Consider the following 15,395-nt stretch of genomic DNA (forward strand, 5'->3'; position numbering starts at 1 on the left):
GCTGACGATACTACACTTTTTCTGAAAGATGCTAACCAAATTCCCTTGTCGATCAATGTGATACAATCCTTTTCCAAAGCGTCTGGTCTATATCTTAACATTAATATATGTGAACTCATGGCTGTCAAAGATTGTGTGACACCTTCATATTATGGTATTCCAGTAAATAAGAACTTACATATTTAGGCATACCCATTACAAAGGATCAGAAGTCTAGAGGCTTGCTAAGTTTTAACCCTCCTATTTAAAAAAACCCAGAAGAAGCTAAATCAATGGCTACAGAGGGACTTATCTTTAAAAGGTAGAGTCCTAATAACCCAGGCTGAAGGTATCTCTAGACTAACATATGGCACTCTATCTTTATATCTTGACAGTAAAACAAGCAAGGAGATAGACCAGATGCTTCTCAACTTTCTGTGGAGAAACTGTACCCATTACCCTTTGTTTTTTGAATATTGGTTCTGAAATAATATCCTATTGGTGAGCCAACTGGTAAATGCAGAGGGTCTTTTACTCAGTTATAAGGAATTCTTATCACTTTACAAGGTCCCTGTAACACCTAAAGATTTTGCAATTGTTTTAGATGCCATTCCCTCAGGTGTTGCTTTATTATTCAGGAACATGTCAAGACCTGACCCTCAGAGCCTACCTTCTGTTGACCCATCAGTAGGTAAACCTTGTTTCAACAGGATGTTGTATCTATACCTTATGTCATGCCTTATTGGAATGGATTTATTGATAATATCTGTTGGAAAACAGTTTGGATGTTGCCACACACATACCTACTTGTTAACAAAATTAAGGAAGTTTCGTTTAAAATTATTCATAAATATTATCCTGCCAACCACTATATGAAGAAGTTTAAGGAAAACATCAACTCAAATTGCTCCTTTTGTAATGACCACCCAGAAACAGTGTTGCATCTTGTTTGGCATTGTATTCATGTAAGGAAACTGTGGCAAGACATCAGAAGATTTATAATTGAATACATTTATGAAGATCTTACACTATTGTGGAGAGATATACTGCTTAGATTCTTTACCTACGATATAAATAAGATGAAACATTTTTATGTAATTAATTTCCTTATTCTTTTGGCCAAATTTCATATTCACAAATGTAAATTTACAACAAAAAAAACATTTTCTTACCTTACAAAAACAAATTGAACTATATTTTAAGACAATTAAATACTCTACTAACAAAAAAGGTTAGAATAATAAGTGTCTGTATGTCCTTGTGTAATGTGATCTCGTACCCCCTAGCCCCGCCCCCTATCCCAATTGTCCTTTGTATATTTTTATATATACTTGTGTTCCCCCATGTACTTCCTGTATTGATTTGTTAAGAAAAAAAGAAGAAGAAACATGTAATGGTGCTTCGTGGGAGGCAGTTGTGTTTTTATGTGGATTTTAGAATATTCGCATGAAAATCTGTCGCCATTTGGAAGGAAACCTACCTACTGGTAATAATTCCCATCATGAGAATGGTATTAGTAGCAAACTAGACATGAACAAGATTAGCTATGTTTCCATTAACTTGTTCAGGGAGTTTTTGTCAACATTTATAAAGTTCGCATGGAAAATAGATTAAACAATTGCCTGCTAGAGTACATTTCCATTTATTTTCCTAGGCAAGTCAGTTAAGAACAAATTCTTATTTTCAATGACAGATTACTGCACCTGTACATAGCCCATCTATAATTGAGCCCAAACAACTACCCTTCCCCTACTGTATTTATTTATTTTGCTCCTTTGCACCCCATTATTTCTATTTCTACTTTGCACATTCTTCCACTGCAAATCTACCATTCCAGTGTTTTACTTGCTATATTGTATTTACTTCGCCACCATGGCCTTTTTTTGCCTTTACCTCCCTTATCTCACCTCATTTGCTCACATTGTATATAGACTTATTTTTCTATTGTATTATTGCCTGTATGTTTGTTTTACTCCATGTGTAACTCTGTGTTGTTGTGTGTCGAACTGCTTTGCTTTATCTTGGCCAGGTCGCAATTGTAAATGAGAACTTGTTTTCAACTTGCCTACCTGGTTAAATAAAGGTGAAATAAATCCCACCGCACACCTGTTCATATTGAGGAAAAGTGTAGCCTACTTACTATGCCTGTGATATGTGGACGTCTCACTTAGCTATCTGAAGTCGCTCTGGATAGGAGCTCTACTAAATTACTCAAATGTAAAAACATTTTTTTCCCCACAAAAATCCTGTTGAAAAAACAAGTGTTTCTATTACTCTTTCAGGCTAATTCCGCATTGGAGCCTGTAGTCTACCCTCCCACCTATCTGTTTCCTGTCTCAGGTAGCCTGGGAAATCCAGCATGGATGGAATGCAATAATTGACTAACATTTGCCATATTCTAATAATTCTCATGTGCCTATGTATCACCAAGGTCTGTGCCATGGTGAGACTTGCACTCCTGTAGATCTGAAATAATTTGATGGTGAAACTAGCTAACCAACTAGAAAGCAATGCAAAGCAATTCAGCCATTATTGAAAGTCAGGACAATCCTTGTCTTGCAAAGATACATTTTTATAGTTGATAAAAATATATTTTTTCAAGCACTGGGCCTAAGGCATTTAGAATAAAATGTGAAGTTGAGTTTTATAGTCATGTAATGACACGTACACTGAATACTTCAAAATTAATGTGGCAATTATCATTTAATCAGTTTCCATCATTGGTCACAACAAAAAAAGTTAAGACAAAACAAAGGTCACCATTTTGTAAATCTATAGAAAATGTTTCCTATACAATTTTCCTGACATTTCCACCATACATTTTTTTTTGCAACGATTTTGTCAAATAAACTTGGGTCAATGGGCTCTACTTCACAAAGCCGCACACGGCCAACATTCGTTATGGTGTCTACTGTACTTAAAATACAGTTACACACATACAAAAATAAGGACTAATGACACTTTGTTATGAGAGGCATATTTAATCATCCTCAGCTCCAATAAATAAATACTGATCCCATGAACTTGAAAAAGAAACCATTATGACAGGACAAATCAACCCCCTGAGGACATGGAGACAACATTTTACAACTAACAGGATGTATTGTAGAACATGTGAGCCCAGGAGCTGCAGTCACTCCTTCTTGAGTGAAACCTGCACAAACCAGTTCATATATGACATATGCAGATCCTGCAATGAAATGTAAGAGGTTATTAATAATTAAATAGTCTTATTTCAAAAGGCACTGAGCAACTTAAAGTGATATTGTACAACCAGAATGGTGTCTGGAGTTTTTGGGGCTACTGGAGTAGCCTATTCCATTCTCATCTATCAAATACATAGGCTATAGATTATAACCTAACAGATCATTTTGAAAAACAACTTTTTCAAATGAACGTTATTGATTATTGACGTGTATTGAAATTAAAACAGAGATGTCACAACTTTTACAGACGAGAGAATTCATAATGTGAGACCCAAGCAATTCCCTTGAAGACATTGCCCTCTAGGGGCTCAAAAGGCAAAATGCACATGCGGAAAGCCCTGCAAGCGATGCTTTCTGGTGCATTGCTTCAGAAAAAGCTCGGTAATTTAAAAAAACTAACATTTCATAAAAGTCTGAAACAAAAAAAAATGAAACTTTTTATCTGCTATATAACACTGTAAGATGTGCACGCATATCGTATCAAATCACCAACAAAAAAGTAAACAATAGAGCAAATTGCATCTCATGACATTTTCCCATGATCTAGTCCGATTTCTGTAGGCTAGAGCTCAAGGACATTCCAAAATAGGAACGTCATTCTAATCGTAGATATACTCATTTCTTTACAAAGTATCATTTGATGACAATATTAACACACTGCCCTTGGCCTAATGTGCCCTTGGTTTGGAACTATAAGGGATTAATCTTACAGACAAGTTTTAAAAACGGAGCCACACTGCAGAAGTGGGGAACACTTGGTCACATGTAGAAGATAAAATCAATTGTATTACTACTTAAAACAAATACCAAAGTGTTTTTCCACTGCAATTTTAAAATAAACCATTGAAGTTGGACCTTAAATGGTACACTTGTTTATAAGATCTGTACGTACAGTGCATTCGGAAAGTATTTAGACCCCTTGACTTTTTCCACATATTGTTACGTTACAGCCTTATTAAAAAATGTATTCCATTTTTTTCCTCATCTAACACAATACCCCATAATGAAAAAGAGAAAACAGGTTTTCTGAGATGTTTGCAAATGTATTGAAAATTTAAAAAACTGATATACCTTATACACTAAGTATTCAGACCCTTTGCTATGAGACTCGAAATTGAGCTCGGGTGCATTGATCACCCTTGAAATGTTTCCACAACTTGGAGTCCACCTGTGGTAAATTCAATTGATTGGACATGATTTGGAATGGCACACGCCTGTCTATATAAGGTCCCACAGTTGACAGCGTAAATAAAGTATATAAGTTTTTAATACATTTGCAAACATCTCTAAACCTGTCAGAGAAAAAACCAAGCCATGAGGTCGAAGGTATTGTCCGTAGAGCTCAGAGACAGGATTACGTGGAGGCACAGATCTGGGGAAGGGTAGCAAAACATTTCTGCAGCATTGACGGTCCCCAAGAACACAGTGGTGTCCATCATTCTTAAATTGAAGAAGTTTGGAACCACCAAGACTCTTCCTAGAGTTGGCCGCCCTGCCAAACTGAGCAATCGGGGGAGAAGGGCCTTGGCCAGGGAGGTGACCAAGAACCCGACGGTCACTCTGACAAAGCTCTAGAGTTTCTCTGTGGAGATGGGAGAACCTTCCAGAAGGACAACCATCTCTGCAGCAGTCCACCAATCAGGCCTTTATGGTAGTGGCCAGACAGAAGCCACTCCTCAGTAAAAGGCACAACAGCCCTCTTGGAGTTTGGCAAAAGGCACCTAAAGGACTCTCAGACCATTAGAAACAAGATTCTCTGGTCTGATGAAGCCAATATTGAACTCTTTGGCCTGAATGCCAAGCGTCATGTCTGGAGGAAACCTGGCACCATCCCTACGGTGAAGCGTGGGTTTTTTTCAGTGGCAGGGACTGGGAGACTAGTCAGGATCAAGGGAAAGATGAACAGAGCAAAGTAGAGAGAGATCCTTGATGAAAACCTGCTCCAGAGTGCTCAGAACCTCGTACTGGGGCGAAGGTTCACCTTCCATCAGGACAACGACCCTAAGCACAAAGCCAAGAGAATGCAGGAGTGGTTTTGGGACAAGTCTCTGAATGTCCTTGAGTGGCCCAGCCAGAGCCTGGACTTGAACCCGATCGATCAAACATCTCCGGAGAGACCTGAAAATAGCTTTGCAGTGACGCTCCCCATCCAACCTATCAGAGCTTAAGAGGATCTGGAGAGAACGGAAGAAACTCCCCAAATACAGGCGTGCCAAGCTTGTAGCGTCATACCCAAGAAGACTCTAGGCTGTGATCGCGGCCAAAGGTGCGTCAACAAGGTACTGAGGTACTTATGTATAATGTGATGGATAAGAGCTTCTGCTAAATGACCAAAATGTCAACGTCTTTCTTCCTCTGCCGTTGTGACGACATGATCATACCAGACAACCAGACATAGGCTAGCACCAACATTCCTCTATAGTCTACACCAGGGGTCCCCAACTGGAGGCCCGTGGGCCGAATATGGCCGGCGCGTGGTTTATTTTGGCCCCACAAGTTTTCGGAGTAAAATATTTTCATTATTGGACAAAGAAAAACACAAAAAACACCAGGAAATCAGCTAATAATGTTCTGGCCCCCTGACAACCCGCTCAAGAAAAAAACGGAGAAAAAAAAAAAAACTTGACCTTGGCTAAATCTAGTTGATGAGCCCTGGTCTATACACTGGTTGTATCAACATTGTTCTACGTCATTTCAATACGTAAAACAATTAACATTGTTTATTCAGTTTAGTTTAAAGGATACACCATAACGAATGTCATCCACGCAGCAGGTGGCCATCCCATCACCTCTGACCACAAAACACCTGCCGTCATTTTCTGTTCGATTTCAGACGATTCTACATGTTGAATCACCACCGTTCGTCGCCACACAACAGGTGATCTACTTCACACAGCCAACGTTCGTTATGGTTTGTCCTGTACTTAAAATATAAATTTAAACACATACAAAAAGGACGAATGACACTTCATTATGAGGCATATTTAATCATCCTCAATTACAATAAATAAATACATATTGATCCCATGAAACAGAAACCATTATGACAGGACAAATCAACCCCCTAAGGACATGGAGACAACATTTTACAACTAACAGGATGTATTGTAGAAGATGTGAGCCCAGGAGCTGCAGTCACTCCTTCTTCTTGGGGAAACCTGCACAAACCAGCTCATATATGACATGCGCAGATCCTGCAATGAAATGTAAGACATTATTACTAATGAAATAAAGTGTTATTACAAAAAGGTACTGAGCAATTTAATGTGGTAATGTACAACCAGACTAAACCAAGATCTTATGTCTACATGGATTAGTTTGCCATGGAGTCCATCTGTACTCACCCAGAATAGTGAGTGCCATTGTTGTTCTATATTAGGATAGCATCGCTGACACCCCCTTTCAAATGAATTGGAATCTCATTGTCCTCCTGGTGAAGAAAAATATACTGTATTAAATTAATGTAATGCACAGCAACATACAGTACAAGCATCCTGCATCCTTTAAGCTCACCAAAGCTGTGGTGTACTCTTTCAGAGCATTTCCAATGAGGATTCACCCCAGTGTTATAACCGAAAGGCTCAGACAATGTTTCCATCTACACAAGGCCGGCACCCTATGTCTCACTGAGCCATAACTCTGGCGGACCTGCTCTGACTTGGAGCCAAGGCAAGGGCCTAGGTACTTTTCAGCTTGCATTTACGTAGCAATGCCTAACTGTGAACTTTAACACCATCTCACAAAGCAAAGGTTGTTGATTCTGCTCATCATAAGTTTTAAGTGTCACACTCCTGATAAACACAATAATACTATAGCTGACATTAACATAAAACACTGGCGGCCCACTAGTGTGGGGGTAAGTCAAGGGAAAAGCATCATGTGGACAGTGACATGGCCTTTTTTGCCTTTACCTCCATTCTCACCTCATTTGCTCACATTGTATATAGACTTGTTTATACTGTATGTTTGTTTTACTCCATGTGTAACTCTGTGTCATTGTATCTGTCGAACTGCTTTGCTTTATCTTGGCCAGGTCGCAATTGTAAATGAGAACTTGTTCTCAACTTGCCTACCTGGTTAAATAAAGGTGAGAAAAAAAATGTACTTGATCTTTTCATCTCCTAGTAGAGCAAAAGGATTCAACAGTGCATCTCCAGAGAACTCTATCTGGGTGGTTGAGTGGTCATTAATGCCCACAAAAGGACCATTCTAACCACAGAATGCAACAAGTAAATTCCAGCAATCCAGCCATTACACTTTTAATGATTTACAGCAAGATATACACCAAGTTTTAGAAAGCATTTAAAAGCAACACAGTTTGCACAATCACTTATTGAAAAGCAGCCAATGATGAGGCAGTGGCATCACTCTCCCCTGATCAGTTGCCAGTGGTAATTAGAGTCAGACGTGGGTTTCTCATCTCTCTCACAACATTGACACCGTCCCAAATGGCACCCTTTTCCCTATTTTGCTCCACTACTCTAGACAAGGGCCCATAGTGCACTACTTTTGACCAGAGACCTATGTATGGAATAGGGTGTCATTTGGGACACATTATTTGACTGTTTTCAGTTTACACCCAGCATGCAAAGCATTAACATCAACCCAATGAGCTTCTGTCAATCAGATATACTTATCCGTCAACTATATGTAACTCAGGCTTCATTGGAGGGGAACTACAAGTGGACAGGTGGACATGTCACCAGTCATCAAAACATAAATATCACTTTGTCAACAATAATTTCAAGCTACATTTTCCATGACAATAAACTAAAAATCAAAGAGTAGATTTGAACGTCATATTTTAAGGACAGCCATATAAATGGCCGTCAGCCATATAAACCCTGTCAATTACCTGGAAATGCTTTTGCTTCTGTGTGACCTTGTTCTCCAACTGCCTGCGGGAGCTGGCTTGGAATATGCCGCTGTCTACCTGTGTATTTAACCAAGTTAATTTGCCATAAACACAAGTAAATAAATAAAACGTTTAGTAGATAACGTTAGCAAGCTTACTACCTATAAGTTAAATGGCTAGCTAGTAGTAGCCACTACCTGTCATCCCATAACCGCTAAAAGAGTCAAACCGATTCCGTTGAATACAGATATTAACTGCAATCAAAACATGACTAAATCGATATCTTACTTGAATGTGTCCGTACATCTTCTCCCCACGTCAGTCGTCGTACAAGGACACAGTAACACCACGTTTCCGCTAGTTTCTTTGGAGGATTTACTGACGCGTCAGGAAAGGGGCATACTGCCACATACTGGGCAGGAGTGTGAACTTGGAGAATAACCATACTGTAATAACCATACTGTATTCTGGGCTATAAAAGTACTGCCAAAAGTGGCTCAAGATTCAAACATATTAAGTATACATTCACTTTTTCAATTTTGAAACATTTTTCCAACCATTTTCAAATAAAATTCTGGTTAACAACATGAGTTGTCCAGATATTATTTTATTTGTCAAGCAACAGGCGTATAATCTCCAGGTAACAGGTAACTCGTGCAAAACATATTTCACAAATTTGCAACAATCTTAGTAAGAAAATAAATAAGGATGTTTTTCCATAGAATAAAATGAATGCTAGACTGGTCCAAGGTATGTCTGTGTTCTTGCCTACTTATTTGTAATGCTAAACATGTTTTACATAATGAATTTGCAAGAATGCAGAAAGACTGGCGCCCAGGCTACATGGAGCTTTGGTCCCTGAAAACCTTGAAATTTACTATTTTCATTTGTGTTATGTTACTTAAACTTGACTCTGCATATTTTAGGCAGCTGAACATAATTACTATTTATACACTGAGAAAATAAGTTCTAAAGTACATTGAAAACATTGCAAGCCTTCCATAACGCTTGACCTGAAAATCTGTGCACATCCTTGTGCAATCTATAGAGACCTATCTGTAGCGTAAACAGACCAGAAATATGTTCCTCAAACTACTGTAATGTATGTAACAAGAACATACTTGTATGAATAAACAGCCCTGACTCAAAGCAATTCAACATTTAGCCTAATGGACTGTTCCAATTCGCTTGACCATCTTCAAACATTATTTTAAATAATTTATTCATATAGAACTAATAAACATCTATGACAGACACACACATATTTCTGAATTAAAACGGTACTATCTGCACATTGATGTAGCGTCATTACATTTCAACTTACTGTCAATACAACATCTTGATAGAAATCCCTACGTTAACTGCATAGCTTTCTGACCATGAAAAATAAATATGAGTGAACTCTCCCCTGACGTCTTTGCACTTTTGACAAGCAGGCCATTCTTACACACAGTACACAAGCCAGACAAGAGACCACCAGTGCTTGTAATTAGCCACTGGTTACGCCCATGCCTCTGCTAGCCAGCATGCAACATACATACAATATGTCTTTAGTTAGGGATGTCAGCGGTGTTGTTGCGGCTGCCATATTTGTGGTGGATGATGAGGAGGACCACTCCCAGGAAGAAGCAGACAGAGCCCACAGTGATGTAAGCGATGCCCAGGAAAGGGTTCTTGCCCCCCATCCAGGAGATGGTGCTCAGGATCACACGCTTCCGGCCTTCAAAGCTACGAACAGGATAGTCTAGGATCAACTCATTAAGGAAGACTCAACAAATGCTCAACTTCAGACCCATTTAACATGTAAGTTACAAAATAACTCTAGCAAGAAGGATCTTAAAAGTGAGTGGCTCCTGATCCATGATTGGATCATTTATTTCTGAGGCTCAGACAGAAAAGATACAGTCATGGATCAGGAGCCACTGCCATCATAAAAACGTATCATACAATAACAATGTGGACTGGTATTATATCATTTGTAGTCTATATTAGTGGAAACAACCAAGAAAGCCAGTATTCGTCATCCCCCAGCTGGTGAAACCTATTGTTATTAGCAAGTGAAGGAATGGCCCCCTACTGAACATGGCCCAACATTGACCTGGTCTGTCTGACCTATTATGACAATAACTGATTTGAACATTCCTATTACATCAGAACATAAGCTATCATTCCACAAACCCAAACTTCCTGTACAGCTGTATCATTTGAACAGCTGTCAGTGAAAGGATACTGTAGGTGACTTCCAGGGTGTAGTTGCCACGGGGAAGTGTCGGCGTCATGTTGTTCTTCTTTTGGATAATACGGTACAGCTTACGGAAAGTGGGGAGGGCAGCTGTACGCATCCACACAATGAAGTCCTCATTGATGAAGCCGTTATTCTCAGCGTCTGTGTCTAGTTCATAGACGGGCTTGCGCCAGTTGATCGGCTTGGTTGTACCTGGGTGAGGAAATGATAGTGAGATTCCTAGGTAAAAGACAGTGAGATTCCTAGTAAAATAGTAACAATTCTGCTGAGTGCTTGCTCACCTTGAAAAGCACTTGTGAGGTTGGGGTTGCCTCCAGGATTCCTGAACTTCACATGCTTATCTGTCCACCAAGCGATCCCCTTCTTCATCAGAGGAATTTGGATTCTTGTGCCATTAGGGTCAATGTAATACAGATCCAAAGTGTCTGAGGAAAGAGATCATGAATAAACAGAGCTGCTCTTATTGCAACTCTAGTAATGCTGGTCTAAGAAGGACACAACGGTCTTACCATTAAACATGCTGTTGGCGATTGCACCACAGGGAGCAATTGGCATTTTTTCATTGCGAGCATAGGGCTCACACTCTTTACTGGGGTTCTGTGGACATTGCAAGCAGACGTGTAACGTTAGATCATTGCACAGAACATCTTGTCAATTTGATGGAAATGTCAGATAACTAAAGATGTAAAATTGTTGATGATCAGTCAAAAGTCATTGCAGAGATTCAGGAATGCAGTGTGAAAACAGGTACCCTGTTTTAAAGGCATAATATGTACCATTAGAGAGGTGGTGTCACCATTCAGTTGACTGTCATCCCTGGACTTGACATAGCGCCGGTGATTTTGGTAGAAGTTGGACAGGCCATAATACATGAATACATTGCTCTGTTGAGACAAAATTCTATTCAGTTGGTAGGAATAGTAACCGGAAAAGGTTGGTAACCACTGACATAGTGTATAGGTTGCTATTTGAGAGGCAGACATCATGCTTCATACTTACTTCAAAGGGCTGTTCCAGAGAGAAGGGCAGTGCACAGGTGCATGGTCTTGTGCTGTTCCAACTAAAGCTCTGGGAGCAGTTGAAGCATGGGCTGGACATGTCAGTCCCAGTATAATCAATCTGTAATGACATGTGTACATCAAAACAGCATTTCCAAATGGCTGGAAATCTGCTGCCTAACATTATTTCAAATGTATTTATTTATTTAACAGGCAAGGCAGTTAAGAAACATTCTTATTTACAATGATGGCCTACTAATCCACAAATGGTGCACCTGTGACCTGACATCAAATACAGTACATTAACAAGTAGATTCCGAGCCTACAGTTACGCTTGTTTACAGTGAGATGCACTGGGGTCTGAACACAATCATGGTTAGATTAAGACACCGTGGCCAATCAGCTCCTTTGTTATTCAACGTGACATGCCAATTCATAATGGCTGATATGGCTACTGCTAGCTAGCATGAAGACAAAAGGGGCAGTTTTTCAATCTTCGATGTATCAGTTTGAATATAGGTACAATTTGGAATACAGTGGCACATCCCATCCCTGCATTGAGGTACATTGTGTCTTAATAGAACATGACTGTGTTCTGACGCAAGTGCAGCGAAGAGAGAACAAGCGTAAAGCGGTAGGGTCAGAATCTGTTGGCTACAAATACATAAGCCATGGTCTAATTAAGCAATAAGGCACGAGGGGGTGTGGTATTTGGCAAATATAACAAACGCTAAGGGCTGTTCTTACACGCAATGCGGAGTGCCTGGATACAGCCCATAGCCGTGGTACTGTAAGCACAACCCCGAGGTGCCTTATTGCTATTATAAACTGCTTACAATTGTAACTAAACTAGTAAAAATAAATATCATACCCGTGCTATATGGTCTCATAAACCACGGCATACAGCCAATCAGCATTCAGTTTCTAATTTGTAGGACTTGTTTGTGTTTAGGCTATATTTTCTGTTGATACCGATCATGATGAGAAACAACATTGGTGGGTGTACATATACAAGCAAATAGTGATTTTGAGGCACATGGAAGTGTGTAAAACAATCGCTTTTTTTTGGTGGCGGGATCAGGCTTCCCCATACACCTGTCCCATCCTCCTCCCTAGTACTAAAGGTGCCCCCTCCCTAGTGATACTGGTGCCCCCTTTCTCTTGGACTTATTGAGTACAGTAGACAACTAGCTAAGGATCCCGGATAGCACGGGCCTTACCTCGAACTCCTTGATGTTGTTGGACGTGACGTAGAGGCCGATACCAATGGGGATGAAGATAAGCCCGATAACGAAGAAAGCTGGAAGAACTGTGCCAGCTGTCAGGATGGGTTGCCAAGCAGGTAATCGTTGTTGTTTAAAAGCTGTGTTATCGGGCTTTTTATTCTGGATGGTCCCACCACCAGGTACGGTGACGTGACCGTCTTCCTTCGCGTTGTAGCTCGACGCCATCATGGCTTCACTCAGAACGGTTCTGTTCTAAAATAAAACAACCAGTAGCAGCTATTATAGCGAGACTCCCTGAAGCTGAAGAAGCTTACAATTTAGCTGAGACAAGTATGATAATGCTCTGATACATAAGGTATAATTGTGGTCGCTTTCTATCGGTTATTTCGCAAGATAACTCATTTTAATGAAATATAGCTACCCCAGCGTTACGAACAGCCAAGTCAGGAAGTTTTTTTGGTTTTCTTTTGACCTACGTCATGACGTCATCAAATATGATGAACGTTTCACCCGAGACAAAACCTCATTTTCATTCATAATATCATTTTAATTCTAATTATTTTTTAATGTAATAAAATATGTTTTTGTTTTTCCCAGTAAATTGATGTTGAACATTCTCGTGACCTGAATTGACCAAAACCATGTTCTTGATTTGTCTACTTGGAGATCAAATGATGAATCTTCATATAATGACAAACATCTGTTTGAATATTCAGATTTATTGAAGCAAATAAATAATCAGCTGATATAGCATACATGGGTCATCCTTGGACAACTGTGCCTGATTACCTGGATTGATATCATAAATTACCTTTTCAGGGCACATTATCTAGACTGTGTGCATGCTATAAAATGCACACAATGCTCTGTATGTTGTCCATAAAGTTCACCATATAGCCATGGTCAACTGATGGTGTCTGGTGGCATGTTTTTATCTGCTTTATAGTAATGCATAGCCTAGTAATCCAATCCTAGTCACTTAATAATACAAATCATTTGGTGGGTGCTTATATTTGAGAAAAGATTGGAAAGCAGCTGCGGTCAACCCCCTCTTCAAAGGGGGGGACACTCTTGACCCAAACTGCTACAGACCTATATCTATCCTACCATGCCTTTCTAAGGTCTTCGAAAGCCAAGTCAACAAACAGATTACCGACCATTTCGAATCTCACCATACCTTCTCTGCTATGCAATCTGGTTTCAGAGCTGGTCATGGGTGCACCTCAGCCACGCTCAAGGTCCTAAACGATATCTTAACCGCCATCGATAAGAAACATTACTGTGCAGCCGTATTCATTGATCTGGCCAAGGCTTTCGACTCAGTCAATCACCACATCCTCTTCGGCAGACTCGACAGCCTTGGTTTCTCAAATGATTGCCTCGCCTGGTTCACCAACTACTTCTCTGATAGAGTTCAGTGTGTCAAATCGGAGGGTCTGCTGTCCGGACCTCTGGCAGTCTCTATGGGGGTGCCACAGGGTTCAATTCTTGGACCGACTCTCTTCTCTGTATACATCAATGAGGTCGCTCTTGCTGCTGGTGAGTCTCTGATCCACCTCTACGCAGACGACACCATTCTGTATACTTCTGGCCCTTCTTTGGACACTGTGTTAACAACCCTCCAGGCAAGCTTCAATGCCATACAACTCTCCTTCCGTGGCCTCCAATTGCTCTTAAATACAAGTAAAACTAAATGCATGCTCTTCAACCGATCGCTACCTGCACCTACCCGCCTGTCCAACATCACTACTCTGGACGGCTCTCACTTAGAATACGTGGACAACTACAAATACTTAGGTGTCTGGTTAGACTGTAAACTCTCCTTCCAGACCCATATCAAACATCTCCAATTCAAAGTTAAATGTAGAATTGGCTTCCTATTTCGCAACAAAGCATCCTTCACTCATGCTGCCAAACATACCCTTGTAAAACTGACCATCCTACCAATCCTCGACTTTGGCGATGTCATTTACAAAATAGCCTCCAATACCCTACTCAACAAATTGGATGCAGTCTATCACAGTGCAATCCGTTTTGTCACCAAAGCCCCATATACTACCCACCATTGCGACCTGTACGCTCTCGTTGGCTGGCCCTCGCTTCATACTCGTCGCCAAACCCACTGGCTCCATGTCATCTACAAGACCCTGCTAGGTAAAGTCCCCCCTTATCTCAGCTCGCTGGTCACCATAGCATCTCCCACCTGTAGCACACGCTCCAGCAGGTATATCTCTCTAGTCACCCCCAAAACCAATTCTTTCTTTGGCCGCCTCTCCTTCCAGTTCTCTGCTGCCAATGACTGGAACTAACTACAAAAATCTCTGAAACTGGAAACACTTATCTCCCTCACTAGCTTTAAGCACCAACTGTCAGAGCAGCTCACAGATTAGTGCACCTGTACATAGCCCACCTATAATTTAGCCCAAACAACTACCTCTTTCCCAACTGTATTTAATGTATTTATTTATTTTGCTCCTTTGCACCCCCTTATTTTTATTTCTACTTTGCACATTCTTCCATTGCAAAACTACCATTCGAGTGTTTTACTTGCTATATTGTATTTACTTTGCCACCATGGCCTTTTTTGCCTTTACCTCCCTTCTCACCTCATTTGCTCACATTGTACTGTATATAGACTTGTTTATACTGTATTATTGACTTTATGTTTGTTTTACTCTATGTGTAACTCTGTGTCGTTGTATCTGTCGAACTGCTTTGCTTTATCTTGGCCAGGTCGCAATTGTAAATGAGAACTTGTTCTCAACTTGCCTACCTGGTTAAATAAAGGTGAAATAAAAAAATAAAAAAATATTTGTCCTATTTCACACCTACACACCTACTGATACTATTATTTCAAGGTTAACTTTATATTTGTATAATGCAGCA

The 15,395-nt window shown here is 40.1% G+C and overlaps 1 protein-coding gene across 2 annotated transcripts; it reads right to left on the reverse strand.

Moving 5' to 3' along the window:
• Window positions 1–6,152: 6,152 nt before the first annotated feature.
• On the reverse strand, window positions 6,153–12,999 carry LOC115107632 (cell cycle control protein 50A-like). Of its 2 annotated transcripts, XM_029631080.2 has the most exons (10): window positions 12,931–12,999; window positions 12,504–12,761; window positions 11,285–11,404; window positions 11,062–11,169; window positions 10,795–10,882; window positions 10,567–10,710; window positions 10,271–10,477; window positions 8,329–9,784; window positions 6,530–6,615; window positions 6,153–6,379 (listed from the first exon to the last, which is right to left on the reverse strand). In XM_029631080.2, exons 2-8 carry the CDS (start codon window positions 12,735–12,737, stop codon window positions 9,591–9,593), a joined length of 1,095 nt encoding a protein of 364 aa, XP_029486940.1. In that variant the 5' UTR covers window positions 12,738–12,761; window positions 12,931–12,999; the 3' UTR covers window positions 6,153–6,379; window positions 6,530–6,615; window positions 8,329–9,590. The 2 variants fall into 2 exon arrangements, with proteins under 2 accessions (XP_029486940.1, XP_029486939.1); XM_029631079.2 differs by having other exon boundaries at window positions 12,504–12,982.
• Between the last annotated feature and the right edge of the window lie 2,396 nt (window positions 13,000–15,395).

Source organism: Oncorhynchus nerka, unplaced genomic scaffold (genome assembly GCF_034236695.1).
Source record: "Oncorhynchus nerka isolate Pitt River unplaced genomic scaffold, Oner_Uvic_2.0 unplaced_scaffold_37___fragment_2___debris, whole genome shotgun sequence".
Lineage (NCBI taxonomy): Eukaryota > Metazoa > Chordata > Actinopteri > Salmoniformes > Salmonidae > Oncorhynchus > Oncorhynchus nerka.